This window comes from Oncorhynchus nerka, linkage group LG5 (assembly GCF_034236695.1).
Source record: "Oncorhynchus nerka isolate Pitt River linkage group LG5, Oner_Uvic_2.0, whole genome shotgun sequence".
Lineage (NCBI taxonomy): Eukaryota > Metazoa > Chordata > Actinopteri > Salmoniformes > Salmonidae > Oncorhynchus > Oncorhynchus nerka.
In genome coordinates, this window is record NC_088400.1 from 17,465,711 (window position 1) to 17,482,397 (window position 16,687).

General features: G+C 41.3%; 1 protein-coding gene across 1 annotated transcript in view; it reads left to right on the forward strand.

Moving 5' to 3' along the window:
- LOC115119126 (actin filament-associated protein 1-like 1) overlaps positions 1–16,292 on the forward strand; it is a 126,091-nt gene extending 109,799 nt beyond the window's left edge. The window contains exons 14-18 of the mRNA XM_065018421.1: positions 662–758; positions 2,351–2,518; positions 14,483–14,658; positions 14,973–15,086; positions 15,331–16,292. Of these exons, the coding sequence (XP_064874493.1) occupies positions 662–758; positions 2,351–2,518; positions 14,483–14,658; positions 14,973–15,086; positions 15,331–15,357 (582 nt within the window). The 3' untranslated portion in view covers positions 15,358–16,292. The remainder of the gene's footprint in view (positions 1–661; positions 759–2,350; positions 2,519–14,482; positions 14,659–14,972; positions 15,087–15,330) is intronic.
- The last annotated feature ends 395 nt before the right edge of the window (positions 16,293–16,687 follow it).

Here is a 16,687-nt window from a genome sequence, read left to right on the forward strand (position 1 = left end):
TGTTGCCACAAGAAAAGGGCAACCAGTGAAGAACAAACACCATTGTAAATACAACCCATATTTATGTTTATTTATTTTCCCTTTTGTACTTTAACCATTTGCACATTGTTACAACACTGTATATAGACATAATATGACATTTGAAATGTCTTTATTCTTTTGGAACTTCTGTATATGTAATGTTTACTGTTCATTTTTATTGTTTATTTCACTTTTGTTTATTATCTACTTCACTTGATTTGGCAATGTTAATGTATGTTTCCCATGCCAATAAAGACATTAAATTGAATTGAATTGATAAATATGGGGGTAAGAGATGGGGGTGAGTCAGGACCAGAGAGAAGCAGAGACAAAGGTAGAGAAAGTGTGTGTCTGCGTTTGAGAGAGAGCTTATAGTAAAGGGTCTTGACCGTTGACCCCATGCTGAACCTTGCTGTGCTCTCTACTACACACACAGCACAGCCTTGTCTTACATAACAGACCAGGGTTGAACCCCTGTCTCCTGCACACCACCAGACTCTGCTATCCCACTGAGCTAAAAGCCTAGGCCTTTTACTGATTTTCTTTGTTGTGATGCCTCTAACCATGGTCCTCCTTTCTCTTCCCTTCATCCTCTCCTCTTCTTCATTTTGTTCTCTTCCCCCATCCCTCTTTTCTACAGCCTGGCAAGGATGGGGGACCGAAGCAGAGGTCCAGTTTCACCAGTAGTGACTCCGGTAGGACCAAACCTGGTCTGGCCCTGAAACGCACGGGCTCCAGTAAGACACACACGTTTCTGTACACACACACACACACACACACACACACACACACACACACACACACACACACACACACACACACACACACACACACACACACACACACACACACACACACACACACACATAATTTCAACTTCTAGTTGGGATTTACATGGTTGTTAACTGACTTGAATTCAATGTGAAATCAACAAAAAATGTCACCAAGTTACTGGATTTAATATTACTAGAAAAATAGATTAAATTCCCTTACGTTGATGACTTTTTGCAAATCCAATCAGTTTTCCACAGTCATTCAATGTCTTCACATTGAATTTCTTTGTTGAAATGAGGCCCAGTGGGAAACCTTCTTTCCTTCCCTGTCTTTTACTTCAAAGCCTCCTGCCTTCTGTCTATCTGGAGAACAGATGAGAATGGAACCTGAGACTTCTGAGACAGCCTCATTAGCTTCGCTGCTGACCTCTCTGTGTCTCGCTCGCTCTCTCTCTTTCTGCCGCTCTATCTCTCTCTCTTTCTCTCTCTGCCTCTCTCTCTCTCTCTCTGCCTCGCTCTCTCTCTTTCTGCCGCTCTATCTCTCTCTCTTTCTCTCTCTGCCTCTCTCTCTCTCTCTCTGCCTCGCTCTCCCTCTTTCTGCCTCTCTATCTCTCTCTCTTTCTCTCTCTGCCTCGCTCTCTCTCTTTCTGCCGCTCTATCTCTCTCTCTTTCTCTCTCTGCCTCGCTCTCTCTCTCTGCCTCTCTCTCTCTCTCTCTCCCGCCTGTCTGTCTCTCAATTCAATTCAAGGGGCTTTATTGGCATGGGAAACACATGTTAACATTGCCAAAGCAAGTGAAGTAGATAATATACAGAAGTGAAATTAACAATAAAAATGAACAGTAAACATTACACTCACAGAAGTTCCAAAATAATAAAGACATTACAAATGTCGTATTATGTATAGTGTTGAAATGATGTGCAAATGGTTAAAGTACAAAAAGGAAAATAAATAAACATAAATATAGGTTGTATTTACAATGGTGTTTGTTCTTCACTGGTTGCCCTTTTCTCGTGGCAACAGGTCACAAATCTTGCTGTTGTGATGTCACACTGTGGTATTTCACCCAGTAGATATGGAAGTTTATCAAAATCGGGTTTGTTTTCGAATTCTTTGTGTATCTGTGTAATCTGAGGAAAATATGTGTTCTAATATGGTCATACATTTGGCAGGAGGTTAGGAAGTCTTAGGAAGTTTCCAGCTCATTTTGTGGGCAGTGAGCACATAGCTTGTCTTGTCTTGAGAGCCAGGTCTGTCTACAGTGGCCTTTCTCAATAGCAAGGCTATGCTCACTGAGTCTGTACATAGTCAAAGCTTTCCTTCAGTTTGGGTCAGTCACAGTGGTCTCTCTCCTACTCTTTATGTGTGAGAGGTAGAGGAAGAGTTACTCACGAAGAGGGAGGGAGGGAGGGAGGGAGGGAGAGAGACAGAGAGAGAGAGAGAGAGAGAGAGAGAGAGAGGGGAAAGAGGAATGAGGTTATGTCTTCTTCCCATAACCTCTCCAGGTCTGACCTCTGACCTTTCACATTTCACCCTCTATGACCCCTCCCCCCCCAGACACCAATCAGTATGGCCTCTATGGAAAAACACGAGCAGAGGAGGACGCTAAACTATTCCTTAGAGAGAAAGAACACCTGGAGAGAGAGAGGGACGGGATACGGACCACTCTGCTGACACTGAGACAAGAGAGGAGAGAGGTGAAGGAGAGATTTAAGACTGCTTCAGGTAAGAGGGAAAGAGCACACACATGCACACACATACACAAACATACAGACACATACACACACATACAGACACATACACACACATACACAAACATACAGACACATACACACACATACACAAACATACAGACACATACACACACATACACACACATACACAAACATACAGACACATACACACACATACACAAACATACATACACATACACACACATACACAAACATACATACACATACACACACATACACACAAACCCTTTGGAAACAAAACACGTTTTATAAGGAGGATGGGATCCACCCAAATCATTTGGGTTCCTGGATCCTTTCACAGCATTATAAGGAGGATGGGATCCACCCAAATCATCTGGGTTCCTGGATCCTTTCACAGTATTATAAGGAGGATGGGATCCACCCAAATCATTTGGGTTCCTGGATCCTTTCACAGCATTATAAGGAGGATGGGATCCACCCAAATCATTTGGGTTCCTGGATCCTTTCACAGTATTATAAGGAGGATGGGATCCACCCAAATCATTTGGGTTCCTGGATCCTTTCACAGCATTATAAGGAGGATGGGATCCACCCAAATCATTTGGGTTCCTGGATCCTTTCACAGCATTATAAGGAGGATGGGATCCACCCAAATCATTTGGGTTCCTGGATCCTTTCACAGCATTATAAGGAGGATGGGATCCACCCAAATCTTCTGGGATCCTGGATCCTTTCACAGCATTATAAGGAGGATGGGATCCACCCAAATCATTTGGGTTCATGGATCATTTCACAGCATTATACGGCTGCATTGAGACAATGACTTATCAATGAGCCAAGCCCAGCTCAGACAATCCCTACCATTGTGTCGCTGAGTTGTCATAATTCTTCAGCAAATGTACATTATCCCAGGGGGATTGGCAGACACAAAGTCTCTCTAACTGCGCCGAATGCCTCTGTTGATCCTACAGCTATTTTTTTTTCCTACAGCTATTTTATGCAGTAATCATGTACCAATGAACCAGAGTTATACTATGTTCACTGTGTGCAGCTCACCCTGCACTATCAGCTCAAACATAAATAACATGAGCACTTCTGCTAAGCTTCCCAGTTAAGCAATGAAAACAATCAAGCATCTCAGAAAAGTGCTAAAAATAGCCCACGCTAACATATGTAGCCTAAGAAACTAGGTTAATGAAATCAATAAATTGCTTTTAACAGATGATATTCATATTCTGACTATCTCTGAAACTCAGTTAGATAATACTTTTGATGATACAGTGGTAGCAATACATGGTTATAATACAGAAAAGCCAATGGTGGAGGTGTTGATGTTTATATTCAGAACCACATTCCTGTAAAGCTTAGAGAGGATCTAATATTAAATACTGTTGAAGTAATATGGCTACAGGTCCATTCTTGTGGGAAACTGCTATAGACCACCAAGTGCCAACAGTCAGTATCTGGATAATATCTGTGAGCTACTTGTTAATGTACGTGATCTCAACAGAGGTATACTTTCTGAGGGATTTAAATATTGACTGGCTTCCATCAAGCTGCCCACTCAATAGTCTCTGGTCTGTGCTGTGAAATGAGGAGCAACCAGATGCTGCTCTTGACACATTAATACAATTGCTTATTTCAGTTTCTAATAAGCATGCAGACATTAAAAACATTACTTTAAAAACTGTTAAATCCCTCTAGATTGATGAGCAATTGAAAAATGGTATGGTTGAGAGGGATGAGGTATAAGGGCACAAGGCGAGACCCAAATGCAGACACAGGAGGCAGATGGTTGAGCTCCGATATTTATTATCATAAAATGGGTAGGCAAAAGGCAGGTCGAGGTCAGGACAGGCAGGGGTTCAGTCATCAGGTCCGAGTCCAAACAGTACAAATGGATAGGCAGGCTCGAGGTCAGGACAGGCAGAGGGGTCAAGCAGGCCGGTTCGGAGTCAGGACAGGCAAGGGTCAAAACCAGGAGGAATAAACATAAATAGACTGGGAAAAATAGGAGCTAGGAAAAACGTTGGTTGACTTGGCAAAACAAGACCAACTGACACAGAGAGACAGGAAACAAGGGGATAAATACACCGGGGATAATAAGCGACACCTGGAGGTGGGTGGAGACAAGCACAAGGACAGAAGAAACAGATCAGGGTGTGGCATGAGGAAAAAGCAATGGCAAATAAGTCTGGCTGCACAACCGATTGGTAAACGTACTGCAAATTGAGAAATCATGTGACTAAACTGAATAAAAATAAGAAGAAACTATATTATGAAACAAAGATACATTATATAAAGACTGATAATAAAAAGCCTTGGAGCACCTTAAATTACATTTTGGGCAACAAGACAAACTCAGCTCCGTCATGCATTGAATCAGATGGCTCATTTATCCCAAAACCCACTGATATTGCCAATTACTTTCATGATTTTTTCATTGGCAAGATTAGCAAACTTATACATGACATGCCAGAAACAATCGCTGACACTACACATCCAGGTATAACTAATCAAATTAGGAAAGACAAGCATTTTTTTTATTCCATAAAGTGAGTGTGGAAGAGGTAAAAAAAGAAGAAGATTGTTGTCTATCAACAATGACAATGTAATTACTTCGCCACCATGGCCTATTTATTTCCTTAACATACCTCATTTGCACTCACTGTATATAGACTTTTTGTTTTCTTTTGTTCTACTCTATTATTGACTGTATGTTTTGTTTATTCCATGTGTAACTCTGTGTTGTTGTATGTGTCGAATTGCTACGCTTTATCTTGGCCAGGTCGCAGTTGCAAATGAGAACTTGTTCTCAACTAGCCTACCTGGTTAAATAAAGGTGAAATAAAAATAAATAAAAAACAAGCCACTGGGGTCTGACAACTTGGATGGAAAATTACTGAGGATAATAGCGGACGATATTGCCATTCTTATTTGCCATATCTTCAATCTAAGCCTGCTAGAAAGTGTGCGCCCTCAGGCCAGGAGGGAAGCAAAAGTCCTTCCGCTACCCAAGAATAGTAAACATCCTTTATTGTCTCAAATAGCCGAGCAATCAGCCTGTTACCAACCCTTTTGTAAAAAAATGTGTTTGATCAGATACAAAGCTATTTTACTGTGGGGACGCTAATAGGAAATGACATTCAACAAGCACAGCACTTACACAAATGACTGATGATTGGCTGAGAGAAATTGAAGATAAAAAGATTTTGGGAGCTGTTTTGCTAGACTTCAGTGCAGCTTTTGACATTATTGATCATAGTCTGCTGGCTTTACACCCCCTGCTATATTGTGGATAAATAATTACCTGTCTAACAGAACACAGAGGGTGTTCTTTAATGGAAGCCTCTCCAACATATCCCTGATAGAATCAGGAATTCCCCAGGGCAGCTGTCTAGGCCACTTACTTTTTTCCAACTTTACTAATGACAAGCCAGTAGCTTTGAGTAAAACCAGTGTGTCTATGAATGCGGATGACTCATCACTATACACGTCAGCTACTACAGCAAGTAAAATCACTGCAACACTTAAAAAAGTGCTGCAGTTAGTCCTAAATATTTCAAAAACAAAATGCATTGTATTTTTGAATTCTTATTAACATTGACGGCCTAGGAACAGTGGGTTAACTACCTTGTTCAGAGGCAGAATGACAGACTTTTACCGTGTCAGCTCGGGGATTCCATCGAGCAACCTTTTGGTTACTGGCCCAATGCTCTAACCACTAGGCTGGAGTGGGTCTAGGGTGTTAGGTAGGGTGGAGGGGATATGATCCTTGACTAGTCTCTCAAAGCACTTCATGATGACGGAATTGAGTGCTACGGGGGCGATAGTCGTTTAGCTCAGTTACCTTAGCTTTCTTTGGAACAGGAACAATGGTGGCCCTCTTGAAGCATTTGGGAACAGCAGACTGGGATAGGGATTGATTGAATATATCTGTAAACACACCAGCCAGTTGGTCTGCGCATGCTCTGAGGAGGCGGCAAAGGATGCCGCCTGGGCCGGCAGCCTTGCGAAGGTTAACACGTTTAAATGTTTTACTCACATTGGCTGTGGTGAAGGAGAGTCTGCAGGTTTTGGTAGCGGTCCGTGTCGGTGGCACTGTATTGTCCTCAAAGCGAGCGACACCATAGTACCTTCCAAACTCATCATTAAGCTCGAGACCCTGGGTCTCGACCCCGCCCTGTGCAACTGGGTCCTGGACTTTCTGACGGGCCGCCCCCAAGTGGTGAGGGTAGGAAACGACATCTCCATCCTCAACACTGGGGCCCCACAAGGGTGTGTTCTCAGCCCTCTCCTGTACTCCCTGTTCACCCATGACTGCATGGCCATGCACGCCTCCAACTCAATCATCACGTTTGCAGACGACACTACAGTGGTAGCCTTGATTACCAACAACGACGAGGCGGCCTACAGGGAGGAGGTGAGGGCCCTCGGAAACAGCAGAAGGAGCACCCCTATCCACATCGATGGGACAGTAGTGGAGAAGTTGGAAGGTTTTAAGTTCCTCGGCGTACACATCACGGACAAACTGAAATTGTCCACCCACACAGGCAGCGTGGTGAAGAAGGCGCAACAGCAACAGAAATGTGGCTTGTCACCAAAAAAACACAGACTTTTACAGATTCACAATCGAGTGCATCCTGTCGGGCTGTATCACCGCCTGGTACGGCAACTGCTCCGCCCACAACCGTAGGGCGGAGGGTAGTGAGGTCTGCACAACGCATCACCGGGGCCAAACTACCTGCCCTCGAAGACACCTACACTACCCGATGTCACAGGAAGGCCAAAAAGATCATCAAGGACAACAACCACCCGAGCCACTGCCTGTTCACCCCGCTCTCATCCAGAAAGCGAGGTCAGTACAGGTGCATCAAAGCTGGGACCGAGAGACTGAAAAACAGCTTCTATCTCAAGGTCATCAGACTGTTTAACAGCCATCACTAACATTGAGTGGCTGCTGCCAACATACTGACTCAAATCTCTAGCCACTTTAATAATGAAAAATTGGATGTAATAAATGTATCACTAGTCACTTTAAACTATGCCACTTTATATAATGTTTGCATACCCTACATTACTCTTCTCATATGTATATACTGTACTTTATACCATCTACTGCATCTTGCCTATGTCATTCGGCCATCGCTCATCCATATATTTCTATGTACATATTCTTATTCATTCCTTTACACTTGTGTGTATGAGGTAGTAGTTGTGAAATTGTTAGATTACTTGTTAGATATTACTGCATGGTCGGAACTAGAAGCACAAGCATTTCGCTACCCTCGCATTAACATCTGCTTACCATGTGTTTGTGACCAATAACATTTCATTTCATTTGATTTACCTGCCACCCCAAATTTGAATTTGGGACAAATCATTCACTATACCCTAAATCTTGTATTGAATAATATGGAATTTAAGCAAATTGAGGTTACTAAACTGCTCGGAGTAACCCTGGATTGTAAACTGTCATGGTCAAAACATGTTGATAGTGCAATAGCTAAGATGGTGAAAAGTCTGTCCATAATAAAGCACTGCTCTGCCTTTGTCACACCTGGACTACTGTTCAGTTGTGTGGTCAGGTGCCGCAGAGGGACCTCTGAACATTTGAATTGGCTATAAGAGCACGGCTGGCCCTTAAATGTACAGTTGAAGTCGGAAGTTTACATACATCTTAGCCAAATACATTTCAACTCAGTTTTTCACAATTACTGACATTTAGTCATAGTAAAAGTTCCCTGCCTTAGGTAAGTTAGGATCACCACTTTATTTTAAGAATGTGAAATGTCAAAATAATAGTGGAGAGAATGATTTATTTCATCACATTTCAGTGGGTCAGATGTTTACATACACTCAATTAGTATTTGGTAGCATTGCCTTTAAATTGTTTAACTTGGGTCAAATGTTTTGGGTAGCCTTCCACAAGAGTTCCACAATAAGTTGGGTGAATTTTGGCCCATTCCTCCTGACAGAGCTGGTGTAACTGAGTCAGCTTTGTAGGCCTTCTTGCTCGCACACACTTTTTCATTTCTGCCTACAAATTTTCTATAGAATTGAGCTCAGGCTGTGATGCCCACTCCAATACCTTGACTTTGTTGTCCTTAAGCCATTTTGCCACAACTTTGGATGTATGCTTGGGGTCATTGTCCATTTGGAAGACCCATTTGCGACCAAGCTTTAACTTCCTGACTGATGTCTTGAGATGTTGCTTCAATATATCCACATAATTTTCCTACCTCATGATGCCATCTATTTTGTGAAGTGCACCAGTCCCTGCTGGAGCAAAGCACCTCCACAACATGATGCTGCCACCCCCGTGCTTCACGGTTGTGATGGTGGCCAAACAGTTCTATTTTTGTTTAATCAGACCAGAGGACATTTCTCCAAAAAGTACCATCTTTGTCCCCATGTGCAGTATGATCTTTGTCCCCGTGTGCAGTATGATCTTTGTCCCCGTGTGCAGTATGATCTTTGTCCCCGTGTGCAGTATGATCTTTGTCCCCATGTGCAGTATGATCTTTGTCCCCGTGTGCAGTATGATCTTTGTCCCCATGTGCAGTATGATCTTTGTCCCCATGTGCAGTATGATCTTTGTCCCCATGTGCAGTATGATCTTTGTCCCCGTGTGCAGTATGATCTTTGTCCCCGTGTGCAGTTGCAATCCCTAGTCTGGCTTTTTTACGGCGGTTTTGGAGCAGTGGCTTCTTCCTTGCTGAGTGGCCTTTCAAGTTATGTCGATATAGGACTCGTTTTACTGTGCATATAGATACTTTTATACCTGTTTCCTCCGGCATCTTCACAAGGTCCTTTGCTGTTGTTCTGGGATTGAGTTGCACTTTTCACACAAAAGTACAGTGCCTTGCGAAAGTATTCGGCCCCCTTGAACTTTGCGACCTTTTGCCACATTTCAGGCTTCAAACATAAAGATATAAAACTGTATTTTTTTGTGAAGAATCAACAACAAGTGGGACACAATCATGAAGTGGAACGACATTTATTGGATATTTCAAACTTTTTTAACAAATCAAAAACTGAAAAATTGGGAGTGCAAAATTATTCAGCCCCCTTAAGTTAATACTTTGTAGCACCACCTTTTGCTGCGATTACAGCTGTACGTCGCTTGGGGTATGTCTCTATCAGTTTTGCACATCGAGAGACTGACATTTTTTACCATTCCTCCTTGCAAAACAGCTCGAGCTCAGTGAGGTTGGATGGAGAGCATTTGTGAACAGCAGTTTTCAGTTCTTTCCACAGATTCTCGATTGGATTCAGGTCTGGACTTTGACTTGGCCATTCTAACACCTGGATATGTTTATTTTTGAACCATTCCATTGTAGATTTTGCTTTATGTTTTGGATCATTGTCTTGTTGGAAGACAAATCTCCGTCCCAGTCTCAGGTCTTTTGCAGACTCCATCAGGTTTTCTCCCAGAATGGTCCTGTATTTGGCTCCATCCATCTTCCCATCAATTTTAACCATCTTCCCTGTCCCTGCTGAAGAAAAGCAGGCCCAAACCATGATGCTGCCACCACCATGTTTGACAGTGGGGATGGTGTGTTCATGGTGATGAGCTGTGTTGCTTTTACGCCAAACATAACGTTTTGCGTTGTTGCCAAAAAGTTCAATTTTGGTTTCATCTGACAAGAGCACCTTCTTCCACATGTTTGGTGTGTCTCCCAGGTGGCTTGTGGCAAACTTTAAACAACACTTTTTATGGATATCTTTAAGAAATGGCTTTTTTCTTGCCACTCTTCCATAAAGGCCAGATTTGTGCAATATACGACTGATTGTTGTCCTATGGACAGAGTGTCCCACCTCAGCTGTAGATCTCTGCAGTTCATCCAGAGTGATCATGGGCCTCTTGGCTGCATCTCTGATCAGTCTTCTCCTTGTATGAGCTGAAAGTTTAGAGGGACGGCCAGGTCTTGGTAGATTTGCAGTGGTCTGATACTCCTTCCATTTCAATATTATCGCTTGCACAGTGCTCCTTGGGATGTTTAAAGCTTGGGAAATCTTTTTGTATCCAAATCCAGCTTTAAACTTCTTCACAGCAGTATCTCGGACCTGCCTGGTGTGTTCCTTGTTCTTCATGATGCTCTCTGCGCTTTTAACGGACCTCTGAGACTATCACAGTGCAGGTGCATTTATACGGAGACTTGATTACACACAGGTGGATTGTATTTATCATCATTAGTCATTTAGGTCAACATTGGATCATTCAGAGATCCTCACTGAACTTCTGGAGAGAGTTTGCTGCACTGAAAGTAAAGGGGCTGAATAATTTTGCACGCCCAATTTTTCAGTTTTTGATTTGTTAAATAAGTTTGAAATATCCAATAAATGTCGTTCCACTTCATGATTGTGTCCCACTTGTTGTTGATTCTTCACAAAAAAATACAGTTTTATATATTTATGTTTGAAGCCTGAAATGTGGCAAAAGGTCGCAAAGTTCAAGGGGGCCGAATACTTTCGCAAGGCACTGTATGTTCATCTCTAGGAGACAGAACATGTCTCCTTGTTGAGCGGTATGACGGCTGCGTGGTGTTTATACTTGCGTACTATTGTTTGTACAGATGAATGTGGTACTTTCAGGGGTTTGGAAATTGCTCCCAAGGATGAACCAGACTTGACTTAGTCTTGGCTGATTTCTTTTGGTTTTCCCATGATGTCAAGTAAAGAGGCACTGAGTTTGAAGGTAGGCTTTGAAATACATCCACAGGTACACCTCCAATTGACTCAAATGATGTCAATTAGCCTATCAGAAGCTTCTAAAGCCATGACATCATTTTCTGGAATTTTCCAAGCTGTTTAAAGGCACAGTCAACTTAGTGTATGTAAACTTCTGACCCACTGGAATTGGGATATAGTGGATTATAAGTGAAATAATCTGTCTGTAAACAATTGTTGGAAACATTTCTTGTCATGCACAAAGTACATGTCCTAACCGACTTGCCAAAACTATAGTTTGTTAACAAGAAATTTGTGAAGTGGTTGAAAAACGATTTTGAATGACTCCAACCTAAGTGTATATAAATGTCCAACTGTACATGAAGAGCTAACATGAATTATATGCAGGTATCTCTCATGGCTCAAAGTGGGAGAGAGATAGACTTCATCACTACTCGTTTTTGTAAGAGGTGTTGACAAGCTGAATGCACTTAGCTGCCTGTTTAAACTACTAGCACACAGCTCAGACATCCATGCATATCCCACAAGACATGCCACAAGAGGGCTCTACACAGTCCCCAAGTCCAGAACAGACTATAGGAGGTGCACATGGAAGTCTATTCCACATCAGGTAACTGATGCACTAGAATCAGATGACACATTATGGAACAGCGGGGACTGTGAAGACACACACACACACACACACACACACACACACACACACACACACACACACACACACACACACACACACACACACACACACACACACACACACACACACACACACACACACACACACACACACACACACACACACACACACACACACACACACACACACACACACACACACACACACACACACACACACACACACGCACACACACCACACACACACACACACACACACACACACCACACACACACACACACACACACACACACAGACACATATGTAATATTGTTGATATCAAACATTTTGTATTGTTGATATGTAATATGATGTACTGTTTTATATGATGTACTGTCTTATATGATGTACTGTTTTATATGATGTACTGTTTTATATGATGTACTGTCTTATATGATGTACTGTCTTATATGATGTACTGTTTTATATGATGTACTGTCTTATATGATGTACTGTCTTATATGATGTACTGTCTTATATGATGTACTGTTTTATATGATGTACTGTCTTATATGATGTACTGTCTTATATGATGTACTGTTTTATATGATGTACTGTCTTATATGATGTACTGTCTTATATGATGTACTGTCTTATATGATGTACTGTTTTATATGATGTACTGTCTTATATGATGTACTGTCTTATATGATGTACTGTCTTATATGATGTACTGTTTTATATGATGTACTGTCTTATATGATGTACTGTTTTATATGATGTACTGTCTTATATGATGTACTGTCTTATATGATGTACTGTTTTATATGATGTACTGTCTTATATGATGTACTGTTTATATGATGTACTGTCTTATATGATGTACTGTCTTATGATGATGTACTGTCTTATATGATGTACTGTCTTATATGATGTACTGTCTTATATGATGTACTGTCTTATATGATGTACTGTTTTTTTATATGATGTACTGTTTTATATGATGTACTGTCTTATATGATGTACTGTCTTATATGATGTACTGTCTTATATGATGTACTGTTTTATATGATGTACTGTCTTATATGATGTACTGTTTTATATGATGTACTGTTTTATATGATGTACTGTCTTATATGATGTACTGTTTTATATGATGTACTGTCTTATATGATGTACTGTTTTATATGATTTTGTTTTATATGATGTACTGTCTTATATGATGTACTGTCTTATATGATGTACTGTCTTATATGATGTACTGTTTTATGATGTACTGTTTATATGATGTACTGTTTTATATGATGTACTGTCTTATATGATGTACTGTTTTATATGATGTACTGTTTTATGATGATGTTTTACTGTCTTATGATGTACTGTCTTATATGATGTACTGTTTTATATGATGTACTGTTTTATATGATGTACTGTTTTATATGATGTACTGTTTTATATGTCTTATATGATGTACTGTTTTATATGATGTACTGTCTTATATGATGTACTGTCTTATATGATGTACTGTTTTATATGATGTACTGTCTTATATGATGTACTGTTTTATATGATGTACTGTTTTATATGATGTACTGTCTTATATGATGTACTGTTTTATATGATGTACTGTCTTATATGATGTACTGTTTTATATGATGTACTGTTTTATATGATGTACTGTCTTATATGATGTACTGTTTTATATGATGTACTGTCTTATATGATGTACTGTCTTATATGATGTACTGTTTTATATGATGTACTGTTTTATATGATGTACTGTTTTATATGATGTACTGTCTTATATGATGTACTGTCTTATATGATGTACTGTCTTATATGATGTACTGTCTTATATGATGTACTGTTTTATATGTAATGTAAGTGCCTTTTTTTTACCTTTATTTAACTAGTCAGTTAAGAACAAATTCTTATTTTCAATGACGGCCTAGGAACAGTGGGTTAACTGGTCTAGGAACAGTGGGTTAACTGGCCTAGGAACAGTGGGTTAACTGGCCTAGGAACAGTGGGTTAACTGGTCTAGGAACAGTGGGTTAACTGGTCTAGGAACAGTGGGTTAACTGGTCTAGGAACAGTGGGTTAACTGGCCTAGGAACAGTGGGTTAACTGGTCTAGGAACAGTGGGTTAACTGGTCTAGGAACAGTGGGTTAACTGGTCTAGGAACAGTGTGTTAACTGGTCTAGGAACAGTGGGTTAACTGGTCTAGGAACAGTGGGTTAACTGGTCTAGGAACAGTGGATTAACTGGTCTAGGAACAGTGGGTTAACTGGTCTAGGAACAGTGGGTTAACTGCCTTGTTCAGGGGCAGAACAACAGATTTGTACCTTGTCAGCTCAGGGATTCAATCTTGCAACATTTCGGTTACTAGTCCAACACTCTAACCACTAAGCTACCCTGCCACCCCTTAATATGTTTAGACCCAGGAAGAGTAGCTGCTGCCTTGGCAACAGCTACTGGTGATCCCTGATAAATACACCAACACACAAAACAGATATGCACACAACTCTTTAATACAATCTCAGTAGGCTACAGCACTTAATGCACCCACAAAATAAAAAAAAGATCACCAGCAACGCACTAGCACTGCCTACTGGCAGAACTATACAGGGGCTCCCTAATCAATTTCCTCTGTGTTCCTGGATCAGAGGAGCAGAAGGGCTCCTTGAGTGAGCGTGTGTCCCAGCTAGAGGAGACGTGCCGGGGGAAGGAGAGTGAGAGGGTGGACCTGGAGCTCCGGCTCACCCAGGTTAAAGACAACCTGAAGAAGAGCCTAGCAGGAGGGGCTCTGGGGGCACCTGGGGAGAGCAAACCCTCCAGCAAGGTACAACACACACATACAGTATATATCTGCAGACACACACATAGACCCACCAGCAAATGTTTTTTTTTTTTAACTAAACATGTCAGTTAAGAAAACAATATTATATACAATGACAGCTTACACAGGTCAAACCCAGACAACACTGGCCAATTGTGCACCTCACTATGGACTCCCAATCACAGCTGGTTGTGATACAACCTGGATTTGAACCGGGGTGCCTTTAGTGATGCCTCTAGCACTGAGATGCCCTTAGAGCACTGCGTCACTCAAGAGTGATCACTGATTCTAATGATTTGAATGTGTGTGTGTCTCAGGTGTATAGCAGGCCCTACTACTCTGAGTCTATACCAGTCAGCTGTGTCTCTGCGGTCCGTGTGAAACATCCTGTCTACTCAACATCTAAAAGAACAGTCATGCAGAAAGCCAAGGTAAGGACGAAAGACACACGCACACACACACACACACAGTTTATCTGTGTCCCAAATTGTGCACCTTAGAGGGACGCAGCTCCACAGTCTGTCACTGTGAGCCAGTTCCATCACCAGGGTCTAATGGTGTCCCAGCAGTTAGTGTGAGGAGAACTCACAGAAAATACACAGCGTGTGTGTGTGCATGTGTGTGTGTGTGTGTATAACACACAAAAAAATATTAAACTGTTGATTTTCATTGCAGGAATGGGAGTCAAAGAAATGCACCTAAGGCACAACGATGTTAAGGAAAGATTGGAGATGATTGGAAGAATATCAGAGGGAGGATGTGTCTTTCAGATTGTTGTAGAGATTTGGACGAAATTGAATATTTGAGCCAGTGTACAGAAAGGATATTAAATTATACCTTAATAAATGACAAAGGGACAACGAGAGATTTAAGGTGAGAATGTTCCATAGAACTGGAATGGAAGACAATGGAGATGGAAGAAAAACACAGTGATTTACTGTATGTGATGTGCTTTAAAGGGATACTTCCAGATTTGGTTAAATTAAGACTTTTCCATGTCACTGGAAGTTCTTCTGTAGACTTCCAGTCAGTGCATTTAAGCCGCAAAAATGGCTCCAGAACCGCCCTTCAACTTTCTTCAAACTACACACAGAGACATACAATTGGTATCCATGAGTTCATCTGACTCTGGGTAAGTAGAAAAAAGGGCTTAATTGCCAAAATCCGAAACTATCCCTTTAACATTGTTTTCCCCCTTTGCCTTATCACCTCTATCTGCACAGACAGAAGCATCACCTCTATCTGTACAGACAGAAGCATCACCTCTATCTGTACAGACAGAAGCATCACCTCTATCTGTACAGACAGAAGCATCACCTCTATCTGTACAGACAGAAGCATCACCTCTATCTGTACAGACAGAAGCATCACCTCAATCTGTACAGACAGAAGCATCACCTCTATCTGTACAGACAGAAGCATCACCTCTATCTGTACAGACAGAAGCATCACCTCTATCTGTACAGACAGAAGTATCACCTCTGTCTGTACAGACAGAAACCATACCTACTGTTTTGTCTATAGGATGATTTTTACACTGCACAATGTTCATTTTACCCTCAAATTGAGATGTACTTTATAAACAGTATGATGACAAATAAAATTGTGATAATAATAAATATTATCTGAACGATGTACACTAGGTGTCAATACTTATCTACAGGAATTCACACCGCTGATAAGACAGTACCTACAGTGCCTTTGGAAAGTATTCAGACTCCTGGACTTTTTCCACATTTTGTTAGGTTACAGCCTTATGATGACAAAGCAAAAACACGTTTTTCGAATGTAAGTACATATTCAGACCCTTTACTCAGTACTTTGTTGAAGCACTTTTGGCAGCGATTACAGCCACAAGTCTTCTTGGTATGACGCTACAAGCTTGGCACACCTGTATTTGGGGAGTTTCTCCCATTCTTCTTTGCAGATCCTCTCAACCTCTGTCAGGTTGGATGGGGAGCGTCGCTGCACAGCTATTTTCAGGTCTCTCCAGAGATGTTCGATCTGGTTCACGTCCAGGCTCTGGCTGGGC